At 45.9% G+C, this 19,542-nt stretch overlaps 1 protein-coding gene across 2 annotated transcripts in view; it reads left to right on the forward strand.

The window, feature by feature from the left end:
* NSD2 (nuclear receptor binding SET domain protein 2) overlaps window positions 1–19,542 on the forward strand; it is an 80,771-nt gene that overhangs the window by 34,556 nt on the left and 26,673 nt on the right. For both annotated transcript variants that reach the window (XM_066573028.1, XM_066573027.1), the window contains exons 7-14: window positions 3,561–3,638; window positions 5,943–6,043; window positions 8,120–8,195; window positions 8,654–8,775; window positions 11,132–11,227; window positions 12,860–12,983; window positions 17,251–17,451; window positions 17,539–17,718. In XM_066573028.1, coding sequence (XP_066429125.1) covers window positions 3,561–3,638; window positions 5,943–6,043; window positions 8,120–8,195; window positions 8,654–8,775; window positions 11,132–11,227; window positions 12,860–12,983; window positions 17,251–17,451; window positions 17,539–17,718 — 978 coding nt within the window. The remainder of the gene's footprint in view (window positions 1–3,560; window positions 3,639–5,942; window positions 6,044–8,119; window positions 8,196–8,653; window positions 8,776–11,131; window positions 11,228–12,859; window positions 12,984–17,250; window positions 17,452–17,538; window positions 17,719–19,542) is intronic.

A 19,542-nucleotide genomic window follows, 5' to 3' on the forward strand; every position in this document is an offset into this window, starting at 1 on the left:
GTTACATACCCTCCTCTATTATTGTTTTACGTATAACACAGATGTAGAGTCTATTTTATAGCAATGAAAAAAAAAAAGCCAACAGGAAAAAAAAAATCCTCGTTACCTGGTTTACGTTTGACCGTGATGCTGTCCGCCATATTGGAAGCGTCTCCCTGCTAGCGATTAGTCTGACAGCACATCTGACGCAAACTGTTGTCTTTTAGTTACTCACTTTTTTTTTTCTTCCTAAGGGTTTATTTTCACATTGCGGCCGTGTTACGTTTTTTTATACCGCACCCTGAATAGGCCTTAATCCGTTTTTTGCATTGATGCGACAGTAGTGTCTATATAATCTGTACACCCACTATCTGCGGCTCTAGGAGACACTCACCGTTAACGCTTCGGTTTGCTGCAATCGCTGTTTACTTAGGTGTACACCAGCTTTTTATTTAAAGGTTAAGTGCAATGCCTTTCAGAATACATTTATTAAAGGGGGGTTTTCATGTTTTTTGGTTTTGTTTTTTAAATTGTATATTTGTCTGTGGATAAAAAAAAAAAAAAAAAAAAAAAAAACTAAAGTGGAGTTTTTTTCCTCTCTCCTCACTTGTCTGTTTTAGTAAATCCTTGCATTCCCCATTGAAATAACTCTGGAGCATCATCCCTTAGGGCTGGGTTCACACGGGGCAGATTTGCCGCGGAAATTCCGTGCGGAATTTCGCGCCAGATGCAGCGGAAGAGCGAGCGGCCGGGCCACTTCAAAACCCGCTGTGGGTTCTGAAGCAGCGGTTCTCCCGGCGAAAATCTTGCTTTTTTTCGTTGCGGCCAGACCGCTAGATTTCCGTTGAGAATCCGCCCCATGTGGACCCAGCCTTAGAATGCTGCAATGTGTTGTTCCTTTGTTGTTCCTCCTGGAAGTAAATGAATACATTTCAGAAATGGGTGTTACCCAGAAGGAATGACCTACTATAGTCATCTGACAAAAAATGCTCCAGAATTATTTCTTGGGGCCCTTTTTTGGTGATTTGAAGCAGGTTCTAGTAGTTTCCAAAGTAACTTGGAAACTGTGACAGTATCAAAGACTTCTTGCTGCAGTCTGTAGTTGTGGTAAGCGGGCAGACTTAAAGGGGTTGTCTGGCTTAGAACATCCAAATATGAGCTAGTAAGGTAGTCCCCCTGCACAGGACCCTCATTTTAGAAGCTGGAGCAGAGAGCTATTATAAAGAGGTCCTCCAGAGATTAGAGGTGCTGTCTAAGTACAGCAAGAGCCCATAGATGCAATTGAGAACTGTGTAATACTTCATTTACCCTGTGGAGGCGCTGTAGTGAAATTAAACACTCGCTCAGTTCTTCAGACTGGGGAAAAAAATGACCTAGGATCCATTGACTTCTAAAATGAATCATTTAGTTATCACATTTTAAGCCTTTCCAATCCATTGCTGAAGTCTAAAGACATTATGATTTTAAGGCTCCGATGTTGGAAGACGTCCATCAGGGTTCTCTTACTGTATATTGCCAGCCACTCTGCTGTCGGAGCCTATCCAACGTGTCACCTCATGCAGTACTGGCTTTAGCCAGTATATAGCGCTGTTGTATAACAGCAGAAAAAGAGTAATCCCCCTAGGAAAACCAGGATACAAATTGGATTGGAAAGGGTTAAATACATGCATAGTTTAACACATTCAGTGCCCAGTGCTTTTCAGCTGTACTCCTTGGGGGCCCAAGTTTTGCCGCTCGCGCTTCTTATTAAAACATTTCCTATTAAAAGAAAATGTCGCCCATTATTGGCTGATGAGGCCCCTGGGAAACCTTCCCCATCGCCCACTTTCAGGTGATGGGGGGACTCAGTGTTAAAGTTATAATAACTTCCTGTGTGGTACTATAAACTACATATACACGTTGATTGCCGCCTCCAACAGCATAATCTACACTGATCAACCAAAGCTCTCCTCCCAGTGATCATCCAGACAGAGGCGCCCCCAGTGTAATATACAGTGCTGTGCTCTAGTATACATATCCGTCGCTTTATAATCCTCTCCAGAGCTGCCCCACCTGCAGCCCCAAATCACATACACTTTCTGAGTTGGTAGCGCTGATGATCACAGTAATGGATCCTTCTTGACTTGCTGCTCAGTGCTCCTTTCTTGCAGGAAGCGGATGCATCCCGGGTAGTACTTGTAGCAGAAGTGGCTAGTGTGTGGCATGCCTGCTAGATAAGGGGAGAATGGTTTTATTTTATTTTTGCCTTCTGAAAATGACAGAATGATGGTGGCTTATTTGCAAATGGCAACAAGACTGAAAAATCTTGTTCCCATTTGCAGATTCTTATTTGCTCTCCAGAGCCCTGTAGCTGATATTCTAGTTTCCTTTCATCAGGGAATTTATTCTGAAGAGACGGACACTTTAATTTTTTTTTTTCTTCTTCCAAAGACAAATATAAATTTCTAAGAAAAATTGTGAAAACCCCCCAAAACTGCAACTGTAATATAATTATGAAATGGATGCTGCTGAACATTGGTGACAACGTTTACATTTATGATCTCCAATACTCGTCTAATGTCAATGCAGTAATGTTGGATGAATATTTGCAGGTGTTTACCCACTAGAAGCCCATTAGTAGGCCATTAAAGTCGGATTTGAGACCAATCTGAGGGATGTAGAAGGATCACATGTGCAGCCACCCCACCGATTCATTAGTTATGGCATGTTCAATTGATATGCTAGTGGGAAACCCATTTAAAGGGGTTGTCCAGTTGTAGGGTAGTTCATCAATAGTAGAGTAGTGGGGGTCCGCTACTAAGGACACCTGTTGAACTGTTATTTGCTGAGCCAGTGTTCCTGTGCACTGAGTGAATCTCTACAGGAAGCAGATGGCTCCATTCCCACAGCAGTGGCCAGGCTTGGAATTACAGGTAGAGATCCCAGAAATTGCCTCAGTGCACAAGCGCATTGGCACAAGAAATTGTCGATCGGAGGTGGTCCCAGGCGGTAGAACCTCGTCAATGTACTATTGATGGCCTATCCTGCAAAATGTACCGTCAAGTAGTCTACAACTGTACATCCCCTCTCCTTTTAAGTGTAGCTGCCTATACCCAGGGCTGCTTGTTGCATAAGCTCTACCTCTGTGTCCTGAGGTCAGAGGTCAAGCAACAAGTTTGATTAGATTGTAAAATGCTGCTATGAAGAAGCCCTGTAATCATTACCATAGAGAAGCTCTTGGAAAGTGCTGTTTTTTCTTGTGGAGATCGCGCTGGTGTAGCAGTGCTTCCTGGGAAGGAGTATGTAAATTAGCCCTTCTACACACCAGGAAGAAAACTCTCTAGTTCCACCTATAGGTAGCTAGCTTGTAAGTCAATGATTTACCCCAAAAAAGCCTTGAAATATGACTAGGGATATCAACCAAATCAGAGACCACTTAGAGAAGCCTCACAAAGCCCCTTAGCCCAGGTCTCCCCCTGCTTAGTATCCCGTCATCGGAGTGCTGATTTTTGTCTTTATCGCAGCAATTGTCATGGAATAATTGGATACCGGGTAGATTGGGAAACAATCAATACAACAAAAACCCTTCTATATCCTTCAAGGTACCTCACCGAAGACCGCGGGGGAAGCCAAGCGGAACGTATTTCAAGAGCTACCAAAGAGGAGATCAAGATCAAGAAGTAATTGAAATTCATGTTGTTCGCTCATTTCTGATAATTGCTCCAGAATAACTTCATGAAAACTTTCTAAACTTTTAATGTTTTTTTTTTGTTTTTTTTTTAAAGGATCGTAGAGATGGGTTTTTTTCTTTTATTTTTCTGAAATTGTTTCCTGAAACGCACACACACAAAAAAAAAACCTATCCAAGAACCACCAGTGCATGTAATCTTTTTGCTGAGTTTGGTTAAACACGCTTTGTCATGCAGCATTTATATCGCTATCTATATCTCTCCTGCCAGATGCAGCTTTAGACTCGGCCCCCTCGTCTCCTGTCCAGCTTTAGATATTAAGCAGCATCCTGTGCCAAGGAGCTTGCAATTACCAAGATGCAGGTTTCTGGCATCCTCCTTACTGTCATACGGCTTCCTTATGAAGAGACTGCTTGTAAATATCTTTTTATTGTGGTTCCTCCCCGTCCCCCTTTGTTGTGCAGTCACACGTTGTATCGGCACAGTGGTCCTCCTAATACTTAATGGTAACCCTATTCATCCTAATAAACGAGTCATTTCATCTGTTTTCTACATGGAGTAACTATAGTGGTCGTTGCAACTTGCTAGCTGTGTCCAGAGATACAAAGTTCCTTCTCATTCTCCTTTTTTGTGTGCTGGGGCGCCCACTTCTGGTGTATTATCGAAGTCGCATGTTACCGATTCATGCTATAACACAGTGACAATGGAAGGAAAACTGTGATTATTTATATGCTGTGCATCCTATGCTATCAATTTCTTTAAAGGTAAATGGGTGACGTTAGCCAGCAATAAATAAAACAATTGACCTTTTACTTGGTGTTGGTTAAGTCCTGTCTTTACGTACACTACACATACATATCAGGAAGTGTCATGGCTACCTGCCGGTGTCAAAAATCCTACAGAGGGGAAAAACCACAGCACTAGACTTCTGTAGGGCTGTCCTATACCGCCATCAGATATTGCATTATGCCGATATCTTCCTATAGAAGCGTTGCTTCTAGGCCAGTGGACTACCTGCAGCTTTCCAGCGGTTGCAAAACTACCTCCCGGCATGCTGGGAATTGGAGCTTTGCAACAGCTGGAGAACCGCTGTTCTAGAGCATAGCACTAATATGGTTGTCTTGGAGCATTAAGGGACTTGTACATATAGTCCAAGGAACTTTTTAAAGTCACAGTGGTTTGGTTTTTCCTTTTTATTGGTGCATTATTTGGGTTTTTTCACCACTTAGGGTTCTGCACAAACGTTTTTGGCAAATGTGGAGAAAGTGCTGCAAAGTAAGAGTGCTTTTAAAACCAGAAATGTTAAGTTGGGGTTGTGGGGTTGCCATTTAACAAAATGAATGAACAGGAGAGAAATGTAATATTTGGTGTGACTGCTCTCTTCTAGGTACACTTGCACATCGTTTTTGAAGGAACACGGCAGGGAGATTGTTCAGACATCTTGGGAGAACTAAGCACAGATCTTCTGTGGATGTCGGCTTGCTCAAATCCTTCTGTCTCTTCATGTAATCCCAGACAGACTGGATGATGTGAGATCAGGGCTCCGTGGGTCATATCATCACTTCCAGGACTTCTTGTTCTTCTTTACACTGACAATAGATCGTAATGACATTGGGCCGGATGTTCGAATTCAAATTTATTCTGCAGCAGAATTTTTGAAAAACATTCTAACTTTGCAGCACTTTTTCCACACCTGCCTAAAACTTCTGCAGTCCTGTACTTTTATGGCATATAGATTAGGATATGCCTTTTAATGTACGATCCAATTGGGGCCAACGGCAGGGATTCTAAAAATGGTCTTGCATTGCTTTGTGCTCCTTCAGCTTCTGTCGGCGCTCTGGTGATGCTTGGCAGGTAATCGTTTATAGGCTACCCTGGTTCCTCCCTGGTAAAGGCACCAGTAGCCAAAGAGGCACTGCAGCAGCACTCTGTGGGGTCCCAATGGTTGGACACCATTGGATAATCCATATGGAAAAGCATTTAAGGGGGGTTGTGCCAACACTTAGAAGTTATTCTTTATCCACAAGGTGGGGATAATACTTTGGTTGGAGTCCAGCTGTCAGGACGACCACGAATCAGGTGGTTATCACCTATCCTGTGGTTGGGGGATACCAATAATGTTGGGACTGGTTTGCACCCGTGTGTGCTGCTGTATCTTATTTTCATATGTGCAGATATGATCTATTGCATTAGATCTGGCTTTGAAATGTGACCAAATGTTATATAAGGGCTGGAGAGGCAAGCCTTTCTTATTCCTGGGTTTTTTCATACACATTTCACAACCTCCCTCTAAAGGTAGATTGCATGGAAATACACGAAACCACATAGAGGCGGACAGCAAAGCCCCCGATGAGGAAGTGGCTCCTAGGAAGAGACTCAGGACCCAAACTCAAAAGGTAACGTCTTTCCATGTGTCCTAGTCTTATACTAACAATGTAGCGGAGGCCTAGAGCTAACCCTGCAGCCAACTTCCCACAAATCCATGCCATGTACGACATCTGCACAACTTTGTGAACATGGTGGTGCTGCTGCAAAATCTGAACTTTTTCTTCTGCTGTCTTGGCTGTACACGGGTGTTCTGGAAACAAATCCCCATTCCGAGTATAAGATCCTGCTTGATGCAAGCGGTGTATTGGTGTGCAGCGTAACCCCAGACTTGATGAAGTCCTCTCCATACATGCTGATAGGCAACCGATCGCACAAATCATCTCTAACTTACCTGTTCCAGGCTTTACATCATTGAGCAAATTTCTTTCTACATTGCAGAGCGAGCGGCACGTGACAAACAACGTAGCATTCTGTTCTGAACTCCCAGAATGCACTGCCCAAATTAAGCTTGGAAAGTAAAAACTAATACACAATCCGAATCACATGAGTTCAGAGCGCCATAGAGGTAGACACATATTAAACGTCCGTAAATTACAATCTATTTGGGTGCACAAAGCAAATACATGATATCTTACTTGTAAATGTAGCAGGTAAAACGCCCACTGCTCCCCATCTCTTGCTACGACGCTGCCTTTGATGTGACCTGCCGAACATTTTGGGGCAACGGAACTTTTACTGCACCGAGATCCTTTTTAGATGGAGCAGATTGCTCCAGTAGATGAGTGGCAGTCAATGAGATCAGCCCTTTAGGAAGCGACTACATGAGCATTTCCGTCCCGCAAAGCAAAGGCGGAGAAACGCTGATGGCAGCTGGCACCTTGTTCGTTCAGTCAGTCTGACGAGTCCAGATGATCGGCTGCTATCGGCATTTCTCCCCTGCTTCTTGCCGAAGAGAAATGCTGCCGTGCAATAGCAGCCTTACACAGGCCCAATCGGGGGGGCATACTGGTTTGTCCACATAAGGGGTCCTTGGTCGCTGCATAGCGCCCTGTTTACACAAATTACAGCCCACCATGAGGATTGTTATACTCGCATAATATTTCTATTTAGCAGGATCATACTACACTGGACTTCTTTGTAGACTATAGCAGTGGAGCGACATGGCATTGCGCCGCAGCTGTATACATAAGACAGTAGGAGGTTTAAAAAAAAAAAACAAAAAAAAACTATTTACAGAATTGCAAAAGTGGGCAAACTTTTTTTTTTTTTTAAAAACTACCCACAGCAGTGTATATACTCGGGCACGACTATGTGAATACACTTCTACCCCCATTCCTCCCAGGGGCTACAGCCAGAGAGAGAATATATAGACAATCATCCCAGTCCTCCAGCCCTTGTATTAAGTACTGCAGACCACAAGATTCCTCCACATTGTATAGTATCAGACTCTTGGTGGGTCGCCTGCTAGATCAGATGGACTGACCAGCCAAAGCCCCCAGTATACTGGAACTTGAGAGTGCCCCCAGCAAGGATCATATGAAGGCTACGAGCGCAGAGACAATCGCATTACTCCATATCGTTTTCCAAAAGGCTTCTCAGGCCTTACCAGAAGCAGCGCCTCCGTCATCAGTGGGCTGTATTTGGTATTGCATCTCATCCACTTCAATGGGAAGGAGCTGTAACACCTATATAGCCAGCTTTATACTATTTCTGCATGATTATTTTATTACTGCAGCAGAAATGAGGCGGTCGTTCCCCTCCGAGACACCTGATTCCTGTTCAGATTTTTTTTTTCTTGCCTCTACATCATGCTGCAGACGTACAGCGTCATATCACTTCCTGTTTACACATGGCATGCGTAGCTTTTGGACGAAGGGTGCTCTTCTGCAGGCTTTCCACTAGATGGCAGCCAAGCACAGGTATTCTCTATAGTATGTTTGTGTATTGGCCCCCTCCTCCTCTAATCTGCATGTAATGAGCCTCATGTTGGGCATGTTGTGGACTCATCTCATGCACACGACTGTGTGAAGTAGGCTTGTATATGTAAGGCATTGCTTAATGGTCTGCTTCAGCATTCTCTGTGGTGGTTCTTCTTTCACTTTTTATTCTATTAACTTTTGTTTTTATTTTCCCCTAACATCTAGCAAGTGGAAACCAGTAATGAAAAGCCCTCCAAGCACTGTAGAGGCAGAGAAAGCGCCCCTGTTAAGTCCCAGACAGGTAATGCCACAATAAATTTAATAGAACTGTATATTTCGTTATACTTTTATTCATTTTTTTTTTTGCTTTGGTGCAAAAAAGTCATTAAAAAGAGTAGCAACAATTAACAATATGACACAATTAAAGGGTCATTTCATCGCCGCTAACCGCTCTAATATGTGTTTCCTGCTGATCTGGCTCCCTAATCGGGAGAAGATGCTGTCAGCTGCTCTTCTACCTTGCAGCTCCTACAGGGGATATATGGCAGTAGTAGTACTACATTGGTAGAGGCTATGCGCTGGCTCATTAAAATGTAATATAATTGTAACGGACTATAAAATCCCCCTTTTTTTTTTTCCTAGCTTTTTTTTCTCTTTCTTTCTTTTAACTATACCCAAGTATAGCCAGCATCTGCAACGTCCGCAGTGTTGCTGCGCGTATCCTCAGGAGACCCGTATGTAACCACTTTGTTCTTACAGCCGTACACAGCCTCTCTGACGCTTGTAAGCCACTCAAGAAGAGGAACCGCAACTCTGACTTGGCTTTGGTCACGCTGGCTGCAAGCAAGAGTTCATCTCCTGTGTCTATGATTGAAAATGAGGTACGAAGCCTCCACTTGTATTTTATGGATGCCGCAGTCTTGGCCTTCACATAAAACGCGTTGTGCAAGAGAATTGTATAGAGACTACTGGGTAATAGATCTGGTTTTAAGTTGGCGCTATATAGCAATATTGGGTCATGGTGATGCAACAGTTGTAGGATTCTGACTTTCCCAATGGTGACCGTGTGCCGCTGCAATCGTCTCAGGTGTTTTTGCAAAGTCCCTTAAGTGAATATTGATGCATTAGTCAATGTAATTCCTCATATTAAACTGTTAGTATTGCAGGTTTTGGGCCTTACTGTAGTGTTCTCCTCTCGAGATGCGAAAATCCCAGCCCTCTGTTTCCGGCTCTCTGTGAGAAACAGCCAAGAACTTGAGCGCAGCGATTTTTGCATGAGAGCAACGGAAACCACATAGCGCAGTGAGCTACGCGGTTACCGCAGCTCCCCGAGGTATGTGCTGTGCTACACGGTTTCTGTAGCTTTCATTCACTTCAATGGGAGCTACGCAAACAGCGCTCGCCTATTTTTGCGTTTGCCACAAAAGAGCCGAGATGGGAAATAACCATTTAATCAGCAGATTTATTTTTTTTAGCTATTTTCTGTATGTGCGTTGTAAGTGGGTTCAACTTTGTTTGCTTTTTATTTTTTCATTTCTAGGATTTTACGTAGTATTTGGGATTGTTTTTTTAAAATTTTTTTTTTTTTAATAGATCTTTAGGTTTTTGGTATGTGAAAAAGTCAAAGGGGAAAAAGAACTAGAAAAATAGTTTCTAACACCTTCCCCACTATAGGACGTACAGTCACGTCCTACGGGGTCGAGATATGTGTGAAGAGAGATCGCAGGGTGACCTCCCTTCATACAGCGCAGGAGCCAGCTGTTTATTACAGCTGACACCCACCAGCAATAACTGCAATCAGCTGTGCGGCTGATCGGCACTATTAACCCTTTAAATGCTGCTGTCAAGTCTGACAGCAGAATTTAAATTCCCTGAATGATGATCAGGGAGCCATGTGGGTGTCATGGCAGCCGGAGGCCTCTTAGCAGAATGCCTATCAAGCTCTCCCCATGGGTAGGCTTGATAGACGGTCTGCCTGATTGCTATAGCATTACATCATACTGCTGGAGTGATCAAAGCATTGCATGTTGTGGTCCTGTAGGTGGACTAATAAAGAAAGTAAAAATAAGATCAATAAAGTTTTACTAATTTGAAGAAGAAAAAAAAAAGTTTTTTAAAATTGTCCCCCTTTTGCCATATCTATAATAAGGGGGAAAAAAACAAATTCATAGAACAAAAATACATATCCCAGTAACTCGTTATTTATCCCGCATTCAAGTGAGAAAAAAAGAACGCCAGAAATGCACTTTTGTTGGTCACCCTGTGTCCCAGAAAAAAGCGCAATAAAAAGCGATCAAAATGTCATTTGTATTCCAAAATGGTACCAACGTAAACTACAGGACGTCCCGCAAAAAATGAGCCCTCGCACAACTATGTCAATGGGAAAAAAATTTTAAAAGTGTTTTGCGCAGAGACGATGGCAGCACAACATTTTTAAAAATTAAATGTCTTTGGGGGAAAAAAGTACAGCAAAAAGAAAAAAAAACCCCTATCGTAGTAATCGTACTGACCCGTAGAATAAAGTTATGTCATTTTTGTTGCAGTTTGTGCGCCGTAGAAACAAGATGCACCGAAAGATGGCGGAATGTCGTGTTTTTTTTTTTTTTTTTCATTTTACTCCACTTAGAATTTTGTAAAAGTTTTTCAGTACATTATATGGTACATTAAATGGCACCAATGAAAAATACAACTCGTCCCGCAAAAAACAAGCTCTCATGCAGCGACGTCGATGGAGAAATAAAGGAGTTGGGGTTTTTTAAAAGGTGGGGAGGAAAAAAAAGGAAATTTGACACATTTGCATTTTCCAATAGCTTTTCAAAGGGGTTTTCCATGACCTATATAATAATAATAAACTTTATTTGTATAGCGCCAACATATTCCGCATATCAGATCGGTGGGGGCCTGCAGCTTTGTCATTTGGAAGTCATTCTAACGGTCACATGATCTCTGGATGGAGGTGATGGTGCTGCTGCCATTGCCTGCACTGTCTACATTACCAGTTTCTTGGATAGCTGGGCACCCCCACCCGTAGCAGCACAATCCTCTGTACAATCAGCATTGCAGAGTAAAGCCCTTCAGTGGCTGCCAGGAGAAAACAACCTGTAAGGACTGTTATTACAGGATGAAACATGGGAGACGCTGTAGAATAGGTGTGTGAAGTAGAGGCACCTGTCTCTCCATAGAACGTTTACAAACTTGATGGAATTGTTTCTAAATTGTAACCTGCTTCTATTGTAGGTGTCCGATGAAAGATCAGAATCGCCATCTGAGAGTGCGGATGAATCGTTGCTGTGCAAAAAGTTCGAAAAAGGAAAGAAGGAACTTCTGTGCCTGGTAAAACATGACAACTCTCTACCTTTCTGACTGCCCCAGCCCGATAGTTAATATTGTTTTCTTTGGCCTCCTGATTTTCCTAGAAAAGTGACCCTAGTTTTCACAACTTCAGTGAATTTCAGTATCTGCCATTCCAGCTGTTACAAAACTACATCTCGCACCATGTCCAGAAGCACAGTTTGGAGACTAGTACTCTACATCAGTCATCCTTGGTCATGTCTTGCCCAAAATAGTTTTGTGTAGACCCATTAAAAACTTTTGGCCCAATGTCCATGTGTGGATTTTATTAATAAAATCCACGCGTGGCCCCCGCACGGGAAATCGTGTGTCTTGCTGCCCATAGGGATGCATTAGCATCCATAGAGCAGCTAAAACCATGCGGATGGGATTCCTTCCCGGCGTGCGGGTCGCACGCACAGGAAGAAATTGCATCATGCTCCATTTTCCTGCGGATCTCCTGCACGGATGGCTCCCGCAGCTTCCATTGAAGCCTATGGAAGCTGTTCATATCCGCGGCACAGCCACAGCTGTTTTTGTGCTGTGTCGCAGATAAGCGGAAGAGCAGGAGATTAAAAAAGAAAGGAAAAAAAAAGCTGTGCGTGGCGCAGGCGCACAGCACGCTGCCAGCGTGCCGAGCACATCTGCCGGCCAGAAGAAAGAAGATCCAGCCTGCACAGAGGAGAGCCCCCCAGCGTCCGGAGAGGGTAAGAAAATGTATTTTCCCTCTCCATGTCCTCCGGCACGAACGAGGACTAACTGCGACCAAGTCGTGGCTGCATCTCGCGTTTTAACGCACATTCGGACAGCCAAGTGCGGCATATATACTGTCGGCTAGAGGGAGAGAGTTCAGCTCTGTTAAACTCCCTCCCCATCTCTGCCCCTTGCCAGCTGGCGGCGAAAAGAGGGGGCGGAAGCTGGGCAGAGCTAGTTCTTCCCCAGCCTATGTGAGCTGCCGGTAGAGTCGCTGCTAAACTCCGGTAGAGTCGCTGCCGGTAGAGTCGCTGCTAAACTCCCTTTCCTGATGGTTCTCATAGGCTGCCATAGGAGTCTATGGGAAAGGCCAGTGTATAACGATGGGTCAAGACCTGTGTTTTCTGGCCGGATGGAAACCTCACCGTATGTGCGATCTTTTCCAGTTAGTTGATTTTACGCACCAGGAAATCTCCCATCTGAACAAATGCTTTGGAATCCAAGGCATCAGTTGGCCGCGATTTTCGGCCAGCATTTTATCGCAGCAAAATCGCCGCAATAAAACACTCGAGGGAAAGTGGCCTTAGAAACGAAGATTCTGGAACCCCCAGCAGTAGATCCACAGCTGCTTGGGGAGGCTGCTTCTAGCAACACAAATATAGTATTACAGGATAGCTATTCATGTGCATGGACATGGTTATGATACAAGAACAGACCGCGACCGCTCAAACAGGTATCCGCTTACATCATCAATATGCTAAAATAGGGCAAAAGGGGTGGTTTTGATAAAACTCTTCCGTTTCCTACAATGAATCGGTCTCTTTCAGCGGATTACAAAGCAATGACTTCCTCTCTGACTTTCATACCGTTTGGTTTTGCTATAGTCATTCAATTTGTGGTGTTGCAGTTTTGTGTTTATTGTAATTTCTGCTTGTTTTGTAGCTTTGTGAAAAAGCCGGGGATCTCGTGTTGTGTGAAGGCCTGTGCTGCTCTGCTTTCCACCTATCATGCCTTGGACTTTCAGAAAGGCCAAATGGCCCGTTTCAATGTGAAGAATGTACATCAGGTAGGAGTCCGGGGATAAAATGATCTGCCGCAAATACTTTAAAAACTGAGATTTCACAAAGGTTTTGAGCAAAGCATTGAAAAATACAACCTGCATAGAATTAAAGAGGTTTCCGCTTTTTAAATCGCCATCTCGCTCATACGTGAAATTGGAAAAGTGAAAAAGCTAAGATAGTATGTAAGTGACTATCATTCTGCACCACTGGCTCAACTCTACAAACCGTTATCTGGCTTCACGTGCGATTACCTCGGACTCTATAGAGCAGTGGTGGCGAACCTATGGCACGCGTGCCAGAGGCGGCACGCAGAGCCCTCCCTGCTGGCACGCGCCGCCATCGGCCGCTCACCACCTTAGTGAATGCCTGCAGGGGCCGCGGCTCCCCTGCTGACATTCACTCAGCGCTGCTTTCTGTGCTGATCCCGGCGCACACTGTGAGTCAGTGTGCAGCTAGGATCCTTCTCCCCCGTCCCCCGACGTCTCCTACTTTGGTTCCGCAAGAGCAGGGGGAGAAGCCATCTAACAGCAGCACACTGCCTTCAGTATGCACCTGGGATCAGGCAGGAGAGGAGCGGCGCTCCCGCGAGGAGGAGGGGTACATATGTGGGGCAGGGGGTGGGCATTCTGACAGCTGGGAGAATCGCTGGGGGGGGGGGGGGGGAGGCATTCTGACTGCTGGGGAAATCGCTGGGGGGGGCATTCTGACTGCTGGGAAAATCGCTGGGGGGGGAGGGGGGGCATTCTGACTGCTGGGAGAATCGCTGGGGGGGGGGGATGCATTCTGACAGCTGGGAGAATCGCTGGGGGGGAGGCATTCTGACTGCTGGGGAAATCGCTGGGGGGGAGGGGGGGGGCATTCTGACTGCTGGGAAAATCGCTGGGGAGGGGGAGGGGGGCATTCTGACTGGGAAAATCGCTGGGGGGGGGGAGGGGGGGCATTCTGACTGCTGGGAAAATCGCTGGGGGGGGGAAGGGGGGGCATTCTGACTGCTGGGAAAATCGCTGGGGGGGAGGCATTCTGACTGCTGGGGAAATAGCTGGGGGGGGCATTCTGACTGCTGGGAAAATCGCTGGGGGGGGGGGGCATTCTGACCGCTGGGAAAATCGCTGGGGAGGGGGAGGGGGGCATTCTGACTGCTGGGAAAATCGCTGGGGGGGGGGGGCATTCTGACTGCTGGGAGAATCGCTAGCGGGGGAGGGGAGGCATGACTGCTGGGAGAATCGCTGGGGGGGAGGCATTAGGACTGCTGGGAGAATCGCTGGGGGGGAGGCATTAGGACTGCTGGGGGAACCGTTGGGGGGTGAGGCATTAGGACTGCTGGGGGGAAGGCATTATGACTGCTGGGGGAACCGCTGCGGGGGGAAGGCATTATGACTGCTGGGGGGGGGGGGGGGCATTATGACTGCTGAGGGGACCGCTGGGGGGGGGGGGGGGGCGCATTATGATTGCTGGGGGAACCGCTTGAGGGGAGGGGGGCATTATTGCTGGCAGACAGCTGGGGGTGGCATTGTGACTGCTGGTGGACCACTGGGGGGGGGGGGGGTGGTGGTAATATGACTGCTGTGGGAACCACTGGGGGGGAAGCGGGCGTTATTACTGCTGGGGGACCGCTGGGGTATGTCACTATTACCACTGGGGGGGGGGGGGGGGGTCACTATTATCGCTAGGAGGGCCACTATTACCACTGGGGTATGTTTACATGTGGCAGAAACTGGCAGGGCTGTTTCAAAATAGACAGGGTGCAGATTTTGACAACCTTTTGGATGCGGAAATGCTGCAGAATTTTCCACATCCAAAAAGCAGTCAGAATCTGCACTCGGTCTATTTTGAAGCAGCCCTGTCCTTTTTAGAACGACGGGGGTAAAATCATGTCGTGATAAGCCCCGCCCCCTGACGTGTTGGCACTTTGCGATACATAAGTTGGTTTTGGGTTGCAGTTTGGGCACTCGGTCTCTAAAAGGTTCGCCATCACTGCTATAGAGTATAGAAATAACGTTTTATTTTGTAAAATCAAGCCAGAACCTTTGTGATTTTTATGCATTTTAGTATTGACTGCAGTTGTACAGTTCAGATATTACACATGTATGAGTGCTGAAGCACGTGTTTCTGTTGCTGCATAGGTAGGAAGGTTTTACAGTTGCAGTCTATTGCAAAGATGCTTTGATTCTCATTTTAGATGCATTAAAGGGGTTATGCCAAGATGTACTACCCTTTTGAGAATGTAGGGCTCGGGGTAATCGGATGATCGCCTCAAGTTCCGCTCTCAGCATCCACAGAAAATAGCTGATTTTGCTGTGGGAAGCCGCAGCCAGCTTAGTATTGCACTGTAAGGTATGGCCATCCTGTAATAAGTCCCCCAGGAAGGAAGCAGCTCCTGCTGAACAACTCTCCGTTCTGAGATCTTGGCACAAACCCTTTAAGACAACTGAAAAAAACTTGGTTGTGAAGGTGGACTTGGCCTTCAACCACTCCAGGACCACTGTAGACTATAAACATCCAGACAGTCCTTATCTAGCTCTGCAGGGACCTTTTAACCCCTTAGTGACTGAGCCCTTTTTTTTTCTTCTTTCTATTTTCATTCCCCCCCCCCCCCCTTAAAAAAATTGTGACTCCTTTTATTTATCCGTCAATGCTTGCTTGTTTTTTGCGGAACCGAGTTTTGTTTTTTAATGTACTGAAAAACATACAAAAAAAGTGGAGAGAAATAGGAAAAAAATGAAATTCCGCCATCTTTCAGTGCGTCTTGTTTCTACGGCACACGAACTAACAAAAATGACATGATAACTTGATTCTATGGGTCGATACGATTACCACGATGTATTTTTGATTTATTAGGATTCTTTTATTATAAATATGGCAAAAGGTTTCTTAGCAGACGTATCACAGATGATTGGCTTTGATATAGCAGCTCAGCAGATGTATCACAGAGGATCGGCTTAGATACAGCAGCTGAGCAGACGTATCACAGGATCTGTTTAGATATGTCTGCTGAGACGCTGTATCTAAGCCGATCCTGTGTAATATGTCTGCTGAGCTGCTGTATCCAAGCCGAATCTGGGTGGTGGTGTATCTAATCCAAGTTTGGTGGGGTGGGGGTAGTGTATCTATGCCTGTCAGGTTTGATACTGTCTGCTGAGATGCCTGAGCGGTTTAGATACACAGCTCAGCAAACAGTCAGCACAGTGGAACTAAAATGGGTGGGAGATGGGCAGGAGCAGGAGAACGTCCCGATCAGTGGAAAGCAGAATGGGCGGGAACAGGAGAACATCCGGAACTGTAGAGTGAAATGAGAGAGGGCAGGAGCTGGGCGGGTCCAGGAGAGACTAATGAGTTCAGTGCGTCCTGCCATCATTGAGTGCGTGCACACAGAGGGGGGTGGAGCAGGGCATTGTGGGATTGTAGTACAACGGCGCCATCTTTGAAATGTGCTTGCTACTTCAGTTTAGAAAGTAAGAAAAAGACAGAACGGGTAATATGCATGGCGTTTTGAACCCATGTTTGCTGTGTGGTTAGTAAAAAAAAAAAAAAAAGCAGCGTCGTTATAAAGAAAAATTTCACCCTGCGTGGCCGGACAACCCCTTTTAATGAGAATTAGCAAAACTTTATTGATCTTATTTTTAGTTTTTTTTTCAAGTTCCCAGAGAACTTGCGATGCTTTGATCGCTCCTGCTGTATGATGTAATGCCACAGTGTTACATCATACTGCGATCTGACAGGCAGCTTATCAAGCCACCCCATGGGGACTGCTTGATAGGCATTCTGCCATGACAGCCCTGGGGCCTTTCAGAAGGACCCCGACTGCCATAACATCCGCGCGGCTCCCTGCGATCGATTTTAAATGCCGCTTTCAGAATTGACAGCAGCGTTTAAAGGGTTAACAGCCCCAATGAGTGCCTAGCTTATTGGGGCTGTTGTCGCTGGGTATCTGCTCTAATAAAACAGCCGGCGCCCGGGATGTATAGAGAGAGATCACTCCGCGATCTCCCTCCATACACCTCCTGCAGTGGCTGGGCGTAAAAACACTGTAGGGCTGTCACTAAGGGGTTAAAACTTCCTTGCAGAGAACCCACTACCCCCAGAAGCTTGAGTGGCAAGTGGCTAATAACCGGACCAGTATAACAAGCTACAGGCCGCCATAAATGTCATCTGTGTTTGCTGACAGCACCAGAAAAGTTCCTAATACTGTGAGCCCTGTAGGATTTTTAAAATCTTTTCATGTTTTATTACGGATTTGCTAATAATGTTTTTAAACTGACTTTTTCTCCGCAGGCATTCACTCATGTTTTGTGTGCAAGCAAAAGGATGCAGGTGCAAAGCGCTGCAGCGCCTCGAACTGTGGCAAGTTTTACCACGAGTCCTGTCTGCGGCAGTATCCTAATGCCGTCTTCGAAGGGAAAGGCTTTCGCTGCCCACTCCATCACTGTGCCAACTGCCTTAGTTCTAGTCACTCGAATGCCAGAACCATCAAAAGTCAGTAAATGCTTCTCCCCTCTACTAAGATTCATACAGTTTTGTGGTGTGGGATGTGAACGTTAACCCTTGTTTCATACCTAATAGGTAAATTGATACGATGTATTCGCTGCCCGGTTGCTTACCATGGTGGAGACTCTTGTGTACCTGCAGGATGCACATTGCTGACTCCTTCCACCATCATCTGCTCTGCTCACTTTGTTGCCAAGAAGGGCAATAGTCATCATGCCCATGTCAATGTGTGCTGGTGTTTCATCTGCTCCAAAGGTACGTTCTAGGAATACTCAATGTTCACAATTAGAGATGAGCGAGTAGTGCCTTAGCCGAGTATCTCCCCGCTCGTCTCTAAAGATTCGGGGGCCGGGGAGCGGCGGGGGAGAGCGGGAAGGAATGGAAGGGAGATCTCTCACTCCCTGCCGCAACTCACCTGTCACCCGCATCCCCCCCCCTCCGAATCTTTAGAGACGAGCGGGAAGATACTCAGTTAAGGCACTACTCGCTTGAGTAATGTGCCGTAGCGAGTATACTCGCTCATCTCTATTCACAATGTTGCGTAACACTTTAGATGAGTTTAGGTTCATGGTGAGGGGTAGATCATCCACCAGTCTGTGCTGCCAGGGCCTTCCAGATGAATGGGGCCATGCATGACCTCCAGTCTATTCCAACTTCTACATTTCGTCCGGCACAAAATGCGTTGCTTTTTATACTTCTATTTTGCGATTGCTCTTAGTATTGGTGGTCGTCACCCGTGCTGATGGTAGTTTTTACAGGCACCTTGCAAACAATACATTTATTTGCTGGTGTCAATTTGTTTTTGTAGCCTAAATCCCTGGAGGTTCAGCTGCCATTAAGGGGTTGGCTCACGACTCACTTTGGTGACCAACACCAGATATATGTCCAGTAGGTGCACAGTTGGCAATTGGAGAGATGTCAAGCCGGGAGAGGCCTTCATAGGGTCATTGCAAAAGTGGCAGTGGCCTATTCATGGGGTGTGACTTTTTAAAAAAGGTGTGGATAAATATATTTAGGCTTCTATATTGGTATTGGACCAAAAAAAAAATATTCAGAGCCCAGACTATATATACTTAACCCACGTTGCTCCTGACACTTGCTCAGCTTCGGCCGTTGCTGCACTGGGTTCTGTCGCCATCCAGCGTCAGGATGTTGTATATGCCGCCACCATAAAAGTCCTGTGCTTGCTTTGAATTGTTCATGCTGCTTTTCTTGTCCGTATCATTGGGGGACACGGCAAGACCTTGAGTGTAGCTTCTGCCACTAAGAGGTGACACTAAGCATAAAAGTGTTACTCCTCCTATCCTCCTACTACCGTGTTTCCCCGATAGTAAGACACCCCCGATTGTAAGACGTGTCAGGGGGGTCGGCCAATGTAAGCCGTACCCCGAAAGTAAGACATACCGTAGAAAAAAAAAAATCATTACTCACCTCCCCCGGCGTTCTGTCGCGCTCCGGCAGGATGTCGCTCGCTCCTCGTCCCCGGCGCAGCATTGCTTTCTGAATGCAGGGGCTTGAAATCCCCGCCTCCAGAAAGCTAATACACACGCCGTCAGCCAGTTACAGCCATTCAATGACAGCATTGAATGGCTGTGATTGGCTGAAGGCGCACGTGGCTTCAGCCAATCACAGCCATTCAATGCTGTCATTGAATGGCTGTAACTGGCTGACGGCGTGTGTACTAGCTTTCTGGAGGCGGGGATTTCAAGCCCCGCATTCAGAAAGCAATGCTGCGCCGGGGACGAGGAGCGTGCGACATCCTGCCGGAGCGCGACAGAACGCCGGGGGAGGTGAGTAATGATTTTTTTTTATTATAAGACATACCCCGAAAGTAAGACATAGTGGGGCTTTTGGGGATAAAAAGAAAGTAAGACACTGTCTTACTTTCGGGGAAACACGGTAGCTATCCCCTCCCTGCACGTACCAAGCTAGTTTTTAGCTTAGTGTCTGCAAGAGGCAGACATGTTAGTGTTAGGTCATCAGGAAAAGACAAAGATTGTGGTAATGCTTGGAGGCAGGGCTTTTTCCTGTCCTCCCAGGGAAGGGTGAACAGTATAGTGTCTCCGCTGTGCTGTTACG

Source organism: Eleutherodactylus coqui, chromosome 7 (genome assembly GCF_035609145.1).
Source record: "Eleutherodactylus coqui strain aEleCoq1 chromosome 7, aEleCoq1.hap1, whole genome shotgun sequence".
Lineage (NCBI taxonomy): Eukaryota > Metazoa > Chordata > Amphibia > Anura > Eleutherodactylidae > Eleutherodactylus > Eleutherodactylus coqui.